Below are 12000 nucleotides of genomic sequence, written 5' to 3'. Positions count from 1 at the left end.
AACAAAACAGACCAAACCAAAAAAAAAAAAAAACCAAAAAAAAACCACCCAGAAAAAAAAAAACAAAACAAAATTAAAAATGTTAAAAAAATAAATAAAATAAAAAAAAAAACCCCAAAAACCCCAAACGCGGCCCCGGCTGTGGGTGAGCGCCGGAGAGTGCCCGTGACGTCACACGCGCCCCCCTTTGACGTCACGCCGCCCAGCCCCGCCCCGGGATGACGTCATTCGTGCAGCCCCGCCCCTTCCCTCCCCTCCAGCGGCGCCGGCCGTAAAGCGCGCGGCTGAGGCTTTCAGTCGCAAAGAGAAGGGGGGGTGTCGCAAAGCGCGGCCGGTCGCCATGGCGACCAGCGGGGCCCGGGCGGCGTTGCCATGGGAACCGTCCCGGAAGTGCCCAAAATCGCCGGGGGGGGGGCCCAAAATCACCTGGGACCCCCAAAATCAGCCCGGGGGGGTCTCGAACCCCAAAATCACCTGGGGACCCCCCAAAATCAGCCCGGGGGGTCTCGAACCCCAAAATCACCCTGGGATCCCAAAATCAGCCCGGGGGGTCTCGAACCCCAAAATCACCTGGAGACCCCCCAAAATCAGCCCGGGGGGTCTCGACCCCAAAATCACCTGGGGACCCCCAAAATCAGCCCGGGGGGTCTCGAACCCAAAATCACCTGGGATCCCCAAAATCAGCCCGGGGGGGTCTCGAACCCCAAAATCACCTGGAGACCCCCTAAAATCAGCCCGGGGGGGTCTCGAACCCCAAAATCACCTGGGAACCCCAAAATCAGCCCGGGGGTGTCTCGAACCCCAAAATCAGCCCGGGGGGGTCTCGAACCCCAAAATCACCTGGAGACCCCCAAAATCAGCCCGGGGGGGGTCTCGAACCCCAAAATCACCTGGAGACCCCAAAATCAGCCCGGGGGGGTCTCGAACCCCAAAATCACCTGGGATCCCCAAAATCAGCCCGGGGGGGTCTCGAACCCCAAAATCACCTGGGAACCCCAAAATCAGCCCGGGGGGGTCTCGAACCCCAAAATCACCTGAGACCCCCAAAATCAGCCCGGGGGGTCTCGAACCCCAAAATCACCTGGAGACCCCCCAAAATCAGCCCGGGGGGGGTCTCGAACCCCCAAAATCACCTGGAGACCCCCCAAAATCAGCCCGGGGGGTCTCGAACCCCAAAATCACCCGGGGAACCCCAAAATCAGCCCGGAGGGGCCTCGAACCCCAAAATCACCTGGGATCCCCAAAATCAGCCTGGGGGGGTCTCTGAAATCACCCCGGGAACCCCTAAAACACTCCCGGGACCCCAGACCCGCCCTGGGGACCCCCAAGTTCAGCTCGAGGACCCCCAGAATCACCTTGGGGACCCCCAAAAACACGCCAGGGAGCACAAAACCACCCTGGGGACCCCCAAAATCAGCCCGGGGGTCTCCGAAATCCCCCGGGGACCCCAAACCCCCGCAGGGCCCCTCAGAAGCGAGGCCCGCCGTAAAGCGCTCGTTGCCATGGTTACCGCCTCGCGGCCCGCGGCGCCGTCGCGGTGACATCTCCCGGGAGAGCCGTAAAGCGCGGCGGGTCGCCGCGGCAACGCGGGGGGGAAGGGGGCGGGGCGGTGCCGTAAGGCGCGGGGCGCGTTGCCGGGTGACGGCCGCAAAGCGCGCTCGGTTTGGCGGCAGTGTCGCAGGGGCGCGCAGTCATGGCGGTGCCGAACGGGGCCGGGACCGGGACCGGGACCGGGCCGGGCCTGGGGGCCCCGGGGCACCGGCGGCACCGGGGGCGGCCTCAGGGCGGCGGCCGGGCTCTACGAGCAGCTCAAGGGCGAGTGGGGCCGCAAGAGCCCCAACCTGGCCAAGTGCGGGGAGGCGCTGGGCAGGCTGAAGGTGAGGGGGAGGCCGGGGGGGCCTGGGGGGATTTGGGGGGGATTTAGGGGGGATTTGGGGAGATTTGAGGGGATTTGGGGGGGATTATGGGGGGTTTGGGGGATTCAGGGGAATTTGGGGGGATTTGGGGGGTTTGGGGGATTCAGGGGGGGTCGGGGGGATTTAGGGGGGGATTTGGGGGAGTTTTGAGGGGATTTGGGGGAGATTTGGGGGGGGGTTGAAGGGATTTTGTGGGGGGTTGAGGGATTTTGGGGGGATTTGGGGGGAATTTGGGGGGATTCAGGGGGGGTAGGGGGCAATTGGGGGAATTTTGAGAGGATTTGTGGGAATTTAGGGGGCATTTGGGGGAATTTAGGGGGCATTTGGGAGGGTTTGAGGGAATTTGGGGGGATTTTGTGGGAGCTTTGAGGGGATTTGGGGGAGATTTGTGGGAGTTTGGGGGGATTTGGGGGGATTTGGAGGGATTTAGGGGGGGTTTGAGCAGATTTGGGGGGATTTGGGGGGGAATTTTGGTGATTTTTAAGGGGGTTGAGGGGATTTGGGGAGATTTGGGCGGATTTGGGGGTTTTGGGGGATTTTGGGGTGATTTGGGGGATTTGAGGGGGGTTTTTGGGGGATTTTGGGGTGATTTGGGGATTTTTCTGGGGGCTGAGGTGGTTTGGGTGGGATTTGGGTTTTTTTGGGGGTCTTGGGGTGTCGGGGATCCCCGACTTTGGGGGAATTCAAGTGGAATTTGGGGTCCTGGGATTTTTGGGGTGCCCCAACCTTCCCCCACCCCCCCGCTTTGTGTCATTTCCTGTCAACACCAATTAACCCCGAGCCATTAATTAACGCTGAGCCATTAATTAGCGCTGAACCTTTAATGAACCGGCGGGGTCGGGGCGGGGGGGAGGGGCACAGAGACCCCCCAGGATCCCCCAAATTCCTCAGGGACCCCCCAAACCCCCCCAGGTGGCTCTGCTGGACCTGAACTTCCTCCCCACCTCCGGCTCGGCCATGACCAAGCAGCAGCTGATCCTGGCCCGTGAGTGCCCCAAAATGCCCCGAAAACACCCCAAAAACACCCCCGAGGACACCCCAAAAATTCCCCCAAATCCCCCAAACATCCCCCAAAAATGCCTCAAAATCTCCCCAAGAACACCCGAAAGGACGCCCCAAAAATTCCCCCAAATCCCCCAAAACAACCCAAAAATTCCCTCAAATCCCCCAAAAATCCCCCAAAAATTCCCCCCAAATCCCCCAAAAATCCCACCCCAAAATTCCCCCAAATCCCCCAAAAAACCAACCCAAAATTCCCCCAAATCCCCCAAAATTCCCCCAAAATTCCCCCAAAAATCCCCCCAAAACAACCCCAAAAATCCCCCCCAAAATTATCTGAAATCCCCCCAAAACAAACCCAAAACAACCAATCCCCCCAAAATTCCCCCAAAGTCCCTCAAATTCCCCAAAAATCCCCCCAAAATTTCCCCCCAATCCCCCCAAAACAACCCAAACCCCCCCAAAATTTCCCCCAAATCCCCCCAAAAATCCTCCCAGTAATTCCCCAAAATTGCCCTAACACCACCCAAAATATCCCCAAAAAACGCCACAAAAATTCCTCAAAAATCCGCAAATCCCCCTAAAAAACATCCCAAAAATCTCCTCCAAACACCCCAAAAATCCCCCAAAATCAGCCCTCAAACAGCACAAAAATCTCCAAAATTCCCTCAAAATCCCCGAAAACTCATTCCCAGAAATTCCTGAAATTCTACCAATTCCTCAAATCTGACCCAAAATCCCCCAAATCCGCCCAAAATCCCTTAAAATCGACCCAAAATCCCCCAAATCCAGCACAAAATCCCCAATCCGACAAATTCGACCCAAATCCAATCCAACCTCAAAATCCCCCAAATCCATAATCCCAATTTCACCCAAATCCTTTCCCAAACTTTCCCATTTTCCTTTTCCCATTTTCCCCATTTTTCCCATTTTCCCTTTTTTTCCCATTTTCCCCCATTTTTCCCCATTTTTTTCCTATTTTTCATTTTTTCCCCATTTTTTCCCATTTTTCCCTTTTTCTCTTTTTTCTTTTTCCTCCATTTTCCCCATTTTTCCCATTTTTTCCCCATTTTTTCCCCATTTTTCTCATTTTTCCCCATTTTTCCCCATTTTTCCTCATTTTTTCCCCATTTTTCCCCATTTTTCCCCATTTTTTCCCCATTTTTCCCCATTTTTCCCCATTTTTTCCCCATTTTTCCCCTCATTTTTCCCCATTTTTTCCCCATTTTCCCCCATATTTTCCCCTTTTCCCCATTTTTTCCCCATTTTCCCTTATTTTCCCTCATTTTTCCCCATTTTTCCCCATTTTTCCCCATTTTCCCCCATTTTTCCCCCATTTTTTCCCATTTTTTTCCCCATTTTTCCCTCCATTTTCCCCATTTTTCCCCCATTTTTTCCCCATTTTTTCCCATTTTTCTTCCCATCTTTCCCCATTTTTCCCCATTTTTCCCCCATTTTTTCCCCATTTTTTCCCCATTTTTCCCCATTTTTCCCCATTTTTCCCCATTTTTCCCCATTTTTTCCCTCCATTTTTCCCCTTTTTTCCCCATTCCATTTTTCCCCATTTTTTCCCCTCATTTTTCCCCATTTTTCCCCTATTTTTCCCCCATTTTTCCCCATTTTTCCCCATTTTTCCCCATTTTTTCCCCCGTTTTTTTCCCCATTTTTCCCCCATTTTCCCCTCATTTTTCCCCATTTTTCCCCATTTTTTCCCCATTTTCCCTGTTTTTCCCCATTTTCCCGTTTGTCCCGTTTTCAGGGGATATTTTGGAGATTGGGGCGCAGTGGAGCATCCTGAGGAAGGACATCCCCTCCTTCGAGCGTTACATGGCCCAGCTCAAGTGCTACTACTTCGACTACAAGTGAGCCTGGGGGGCCCTGGGGGGTTTTGGGGGGCTCTGGGTTAGGATTTGGGGGGTTTTGGGGGGCTCTGGGTTAGGGTTTGGGTCTTTGGTTAGGGTTGGGGGGCTCTGGGGGGGGTTTGGGGGATTTGGGGGGCTCTGGGTTAGGGTTAAGGGGGGATCTGGGGGGCTCTGGGGGGCTTTAGGGTCTCTGGGTTAGGGTTGGGGGGCTCTGGGTTAGGATTTGGGGGTCTCTGGGGGATTTGGGGGGCTCTGGGCTAGGATTTGGGGGGCTCTGGGTGGTTTGGGGGTCATTGGGGTCTCTGGGGGGCTCTGGTTAGGGTTAATGGGGGATTTGGGGGGTTCTGGGGTGGTTTTGGGGGGGCTTAGGGAGGTTCTTGGGGGTCTTTGGGGGTCTCTGGGTTAGGATTTGGGGGGCTCTGGGGTGGATTTGGGGGCTCTGGGGGGTCGTGGGGGTCTCTGGGGGGGCTCTGGGTTAGGGTTAAGGGGGGATTTGGGGGGCTCTGGGGTGGTTTTGGGGGGCTCTGGGGGGGCTCTGGGGGGATTTGGGGGGCCCTGGGGGGCTCTGGGTTAGGGTTAAGGGGGGATTTGGGGGGCTCTGGGGTGGTTTTGGGGGGCTCTGGGGGGCTCTGGGGGGATTTGGGGGACCCTGGGGGGCTCTGGGTTAGGGTTAAGGGGGGATTTGGGGGCTCTGGGGGGATTTTGGGGGATTTGGGGGGCTTTGGGGTCTCTGGGTTAGGGTTGGGGGGCTCTGGGTTAGGATTTGGGGGGCTCTGGGGGATTTGGGGGCTTTGGGGTCTCTGGGTTAGGGTTGGGGGGCTCTGGGTTAGGATTTGGGGGGGCTCTGGGGGTCATTGGGTCTCCGGGGGGGCTCTGGGTTAGGATTTGGGGGGCTTTGGTGGGATTTGGGGGGCTCTGGGGGGATTTGGGGGGTTTGGGGGTCATTGGGGTCTCTGGGGGGGCTCTGGGTTAGGGCTGGGGGGCCCTGGGGGATTTTGGGGAGCTCTGGGTTAGGGTTGGGGGGGCTCTGGGGGGCTCTAGGTGAGGGTTAAGGGAAGATTTGGGGGCACTGGGGGGGTTTTGGGGGCTCAGAACCCCTCGGAACGTTCCGGAACCGGCAGGGAGGAGCTGGGGTGGATTTGGGGGGTTTTTGGGGGGTTTTGGGGGGGACACTGGAGGGTTTTTGGGGGTTTTTGGGGCTCAGAACGTTCCGGAACCGGCAGGGAGGAGCTGGGGTGGATTTGGGGGGTTTTTGGGGGGACACTGGTGGGTTTTGGGGGGTTTTTGGGGGGTTTTTGGGGCTCAGAACGTTCCGGAACCGGCAGGGAGGAGCTGGGGTGGATTTGGGGGGACACTGGAGGGTTTTTGGGGGTTTTTGGGGCTCAGAACGTTCCGGAACCGGCAGGGAGGAGCTGGGGGGTTTTGGGGGGGGTTTTGGGGGGTTTTTGGGGGGCACTGGAGGGTTTCTGGGGGCTCAGAACCCCTCGGAACGTTCCGAACCGGCAGGGAGGAGCTGGGGGGGTTTTGGGGGGGTTTTGGGGGGTTTTGGGGGGGCACTGGAGGGTTTCTGGGGCTCAGAACGTTCCGGAACCGGCAGGGAGGAGCTGCCCGAGTCGGCGTCGCGGCACCAGCTGCTGGGGCTGAACCTGCTGTTCCTGCTGTCCCAGAACCGCGTGGCCGAGTTCCACACGGAGCTGGAGCGGCTCCCGGCGCCCGACATCCAGGGCAACCTGTTCATCCGGCACCCCGTGTCCCTGGAGCAGGTCCGGATTTATGGGATTTATGGGATTTATGGGATTTGGGAACAGCCAACCTGTTCATCCGGCACCCCGTGTCCCTGGAGCAGGTCCGGATTCATGGGATTTATGGGATTTATGGGATTTATGGGATTTATGGGATTTGGGAACAGCCAACCTGTTCATGCCGGCACCCCGTGTCCCTGGAGCAGGTCGGGATTTATGGGATTTATGGGATTTGGGGGATTTGGGAACAGCCAACCTGTTCATCCGGCACCCCGTGTCCCTGGAGCAGGTCGGGATTTATGGGATTTATGGGATTTATGGGATTGGGAACAGCCAACCTGTTCATCCGGCACCCCGTGTCCCTGGAGCAGGTCCGGAATTATGGGATTCATGGGATTTGGGGGATTTATGGGATTTGGGAACACCCAACCTGTTCATCCGGCACCCCGTGTCCCTGGAGCAGGTCCGGGGTTATGGGATTTATGGGATTTATGGGATTTATGGGATTTGGAACACCCAACCTGTTCATCCGGCACCCCGTGTCCCTGGAGCAGGTCGGGATTTATGGGATTTATGGGATTTATGGGATTTGGGATCAGCCAACCTGTTCATCCGGCACCCCGTGTCCCTGGAGCAGGTCCAGGGGAGATTTATGGAATTTGGGGGGATTTATGGGATTTGGGGGATTTATGGCATTTTGGGTGAATTTATGGCATTTGGGGGGGATTTATGGGATTTGGGGTGAATTTAGGGGATTTTGGGGTGAATTTATGGGATTTTTGGAGGGATTTGAGGCCGGACCTCAGGGCAGTGTCCTGGTGCAGGTTGGGAACATCCCTAGAGAGTTTTGGGGTGTTCTGACCCCGATTTTGGCGTGTTTTCCCCATTTTTGGGGTGTTTACCCCACTTTGTGTGTTCTTTCCCATTTTTGAGGTGTTTTATCCCATTTTTTGGGTGTTTTACCCCACTTTGGGGTGTTTAAACCCACTTTGGGGTGTTCTTTCCCATTTTTGGGGTGTTCTTTCCCATTTTTGGGGTGTTTTATCCCATTTTTCCCCCAGTACCTGATGGAGGGCAGCTACAACAAAGTGTTCCTGGCCAAGGGCAACATCCCAGCAGAGAGCTACACCTTCTTCATCGACATCCTGCTGGACACCATCAGGTCAGGGACCCCAAAATCACCCCAAAATCCATCCAAATCCCCCAAAATCACCCCAAAATCCCCTAAAATCACCCCAAAATCCATCCAAATCCCCTAAAATCCCCCAAAATCCCCTAAAATCACCCCAAAATCCATCCAAATCCCCCAAAATCGCCCCAAAATCCCCCAAAATCCATCCAAATCCCCTAAAATCACCCCAAAATCCATCTAAATCCCCCAAAATCACCCCAAAATCCATCCAAATCCCCCAAAATCCCCCCATAATCCCCCATAATCCCCCCAAAATCCATCGAAATCCCCCAAAATCACCCCAAAATCCCCCCAAAATCCATCCAAATCCCCTAAAATCCCCCAAAATCCATCCAAATCCCCTAAAATCACCCCAAAATCCATCCAAATCCCCAAAATCCATTGAAATCCCTAAAATCACCCCAAAATCCCCTAAAATCACCCAAATCCATCCAAAATCCCCTAAAATCACCCCAAAATCCATCCAAAATCCCCTAAAATCACCCTAAAATCCATCCAAAATCCCCTAAAATCACCCCAAAATCCATCCAAATCCCCTAAAATCACCCCAAAATCCCCTAAAATCACCACAAAATCCATCCAAATCCCCCAAAATCACCCCAAAATCCATTCAAATCCCCTAAAATCCCCCCAAATCTTCCAAAATCCCCCTAAAATCCCCCAAACCCCTTCTGTTTTCCCCTAAATCTTCCAGTTCCCCTCAAACCGCTTCAGAAGCCCGAGAACCCCCCAAAATCCCCTCTGAGCACTCCAAACACCCTTGAATTCCTCAATTTCTCCCTGAAATCTCCCAATCCTCCTCAGTTCCCCAAAATCCCCTCAAAACTCCCTCTGGGACCCCTCAAATCCCCCAATTTCCCCTTCAAATTCCCCAGTTTCCCCCTCAAACCCCCCAAAATCACCATCAACCTCCCTGATACGCCCCCAAAAATCCCCCTGAAATCCCCCAAATCCCCCAAAATCCCCCTAAAATCCCAAAAAGTCCCCCTGAAATCCCCCAAATCCCCAAAAATCCCCCTAAAATCCCCAAAAATTCCCCTGAAATCCCAAAAAATTCCCCTGAAACCCCCAAATCCCTCCTCAGGGATGAGATTGCGGGCTGTATTGAGGCTGCAAACCCCAGTATGACCCCAAAATCCCCCAAATCCTCCTCAAATCCCCAAATCCTCAAAAATCCCCCTAAAATCCCCCTATAATCCCCAAAATCCCCCTGAAACCCCCCAAAACCCCCCAGGGATGAGATCGCGGGCTGTATTGAGGCTGCAAACCCCAGTATGACCCCAAAATCCCCCAAATCCTCCTCAAATCCCCCAAATCCCCCTATAATCCCCAAAAATCCCCCTAAAATCACCCAAAATCCCCCCAAAAATCCCCAAAAATCCCCAAAAAATCCCCAAAATTCCCCTGAAACCCCCCAAAACCCCCCAGGGACGAGATCGCGGGCTGCATCGAGGCCGCCTACGAGCGGATCCTGTTCCCCGAGGCCGCGCGGATCCTGTTCTTCAGCTCGCCCCGCAAGATGACCGACTACGCCAAGAAGGTAGGGCACAGCCCCGACACACCCCAAAACCGGCCTGAAACACCCCAAAACTGGCATGAAACACCCCAAAACTGGTCTGAAACACCCTGAAACACCCCAAAACCGGCCTGAAACACCCCAAAACCGGTCTGAAACACCCTGAAACACCCCAAAACCGGCGTGAAACAGCCCAAAACCGGCGTGAAACACCCCAAAACCGGTGTGAAACACCCTGAAACACCCTGAAACCAGCCTGAAACACCCCAAAACCGGTCTGAAACACCCTGAAACACCCCAAAACCGGCGTGAAACAGCCCAAAACCGGCGTGAAACACCCTGAAACACCCTGAAACCAGCCTGAAACACCCCAAAACCGGTCTGAAACACCCTGAAACACCCCAAAACCGGCGTGAAACACCCTGAAACACCCCAAAACCGGCCTGAAACACCCCAAAACCCCTAAATTTCCCCCAACCTCCCCAATACCCACCCCAAATCCCCTCTAACCCCCCAATACCCACCCCAAATCCCCAAAATTCCCCAAAACCCCCTTTAAGCCCTCCAAACCCCCAATACCCACCCCAAACCCCCTTTAACCCCCTCCAAATTCCCCAAAATCCCCCCAAACCCCCTTTAACCCACCCCAAACCCCCCAATACCCACCCCAAATCCCCCAAAATCCCCCCCAAACCCCCCTTTAACCCACCCCAAATCCCCCCCAAACCCCCTTTAACCCCCTCCAATCCCCCTTTAACCCCCCCCAATCCCCTTTAACCCCCCCAAACCCCCTTTAACCCCCCCAATCCCCCTTTAACCCACCCCAATCCCCCTTTAACCCCCTCCAATCCCCCCAAATCCCCCCCAAACCCCCTTTAACCCCCTCCAATCCCCCCCAATCCCCCTTTAACCCCCCCAATCCCCCTTTAACCCCCTCCAATCCCCCTTTAACCCACCCCAATCCCCCTTTTAACCCTCTCCAAACCCCCTTTAACCCCCTCCAATCCCCCTTTAACCCCCTCCAATCCCCCCAAATCCCCCCCAAACCCCCTTTAACCCCCTCCAATCCCCCCAAAATCCCCCCAAACCCCCTTTAAACCCCCTCCAATCCCCCCAAATCCCCCCAAACCCCCTTTAACCCACCCCAAACCCCCGAATCCTCACCCCAAACCCCCTTTAACCCCCTCCAATCCCCCAAAATCCCCCCCAAACCCCCTTTAACCCCCTCCAATCCCCCAAAATCCCCCCCAAACCCCCTTTAACCCACCCCAATCCCCCAAAATCCCCCCCAAACCCCCTTTAACCCCCTCCAATCCCCCAAAATCCCCCCAAACCCCCTTTAACCCACCCCAAACCCCGAATCCTCACCCCAAACCCCCTTTAACCCCCTCCAATCCCCCCAAAATCCCCCCCAAACCCCCTTTAACCCACCCCAAACCCCCAAAATCCCCCCAAACCCCCTTTAACCCCCCCCAAACCCCCTTTAACCCCCCCCCCAAACCCATTTTTTCCCCCTTTTTTCCCCCCTCTCCCCAGCGGGGCTGGGTGCTGGGCCCCTCCAACTATTACAGCTTCGGGGGGCGGCAGCAGAAGGCCGAGGACCCCCCGATCCCCTCGACGGAGCTGGCCACGCAGGTGATCGAGTACGCCCGGCAGCTGGAGATGATCGTCTGAAAAGCGCCAGTGCCCTCCAGCTCCTCTTGGTCCCGTTTTCTTCCGCCTTTTTCCTCTGTTTTTCGGGGGGTTTCCCACGTTTAAAGTGTTTTTTTGTTTGTTTGGTTTTTTTATCGGAGGGGGTTTAACTGCTCGGAGTTGATTTGGGTCCCAGCCCCACATTAAACCCCCCCCCCCAGCAAAGTCTCCCCACCCCTGTTTTTATTCTCCTCATTTCTCTTATTTCATTGCGTTTTTTTTGGGGGTTGATGTGGTTTTTGGGGGACGGTTAAACGTTTAAAAGGAGTTTTGGTGGGGTCTTGATGCTCTCTGAAACCCCCGGGACCCCCGAAATCCTCATTTATTCCAATTTTCTCTTCAATTTTGTTGCATTTTTGGGGGGGGGGCAATTCTTGATGTGGGAACCCCAAACCCCCTCAGACCACCCCCAATCCCCCTTTTAACTCCCATTTCCCCACGTTTTCGGGAGGTTGAACGATTTCAAAGGTTCTTTTGTGGGGGGATTTGAGACCCCCCATTCCCCGCATCCCCTTTTTGGGCGGAACCGGGGGGCGGGGGTGGCTGAGCCCCCTCCCCAAAACTACCAATCCCAAGGTGTTGTTCCAATAAAGTGCTGGAGCCGGGTGAGGCGGTTTGGAGCGGCTCGGGGTCGTTTTGGGCCATTTTGGGGCCATTTCGGGCCGTTTCGTTCCTGGGGGGGCTCCGGGACCCCGAATTGGGGAGGGGGCGGTGCCTTCCCCCCCTCACCACGAAACCCCGCCCTCTCTCTCCTGATTGGTTGAGAGCCTCACGCGCCTCACGCTGATTGGTCGAGGCGCTCCCCAGCAAGAAAGGCGCGCTCATGTGACCGGCGCGAATGAAAGGGTTGAGATGATTGGGTGGCGAATGGCGGGAATGAGAGGAGAGCGGTGATTGGTTGGAAGCGCGGGGCGTGTGGCCAATGAGCGTGCGAGGGGGCGGGGTTGAGGTGAGGTGGGGAGTGCGCCGCCGTGTGGACGGGAGGGGAAAGGCCCAGTGCTCCCAGTGTCCCCCCAGTTACCGCCAGTGCGCTCCCAGTTACCCCCAGTGCGCTCCCAGTTACCCCCAGTGTCCTCCCAGT

General features: G+C 55.6%; 1 protein-coding gene across 1 annotated transcript; it reads left to right on the top strand.

Moving 5' to 3' along the window:
- The first annotated feature begins 1693 nt into the window (after positions 1–1693).
- LOC137466075 (26S proteasome non-ATPase regulatory subunit 8-like) lies at positions 1694–10904 on the top strand. The gene is given in 8 exon segments (XM_068177986.1): positions 1694–1759; positions 1761–1877; positions 2829–2901; positions 4675–4777; positions 6375–6540; positions 7581–7681; positions 9140–9251; positions 10764–10904. Coding segments are annotated over 8 exon segments (876 nt in total). The 3' UTR covers positions 10902–10904.
- The last annotated feature ends 1096 nt before the right edge of the window (positions 10905–12000 follow it).

The sequence above is a fragment of the Anomalospiza imberbis genome, unplaced genomic scaffold (assembly GCF_031753505.1).
Source record: "Anomalospiza imberbis isolate Cuckoo-Finch-1a 21T00152 unplaced genomic scaffold, ASM3175350v1 scaffold_1330, whole genome shotgun sequence".
Taxonomy (NCBI): domain Eukaryota; kingdom Metazoa; phylum Chordata; class Aves; order Passeriformes; family Viduidae; genus Anomalospiza; species Anomalospiza imberbis.
This window is presented reverse-complemented; position numbering and strand designations above follow the sequence as displayed.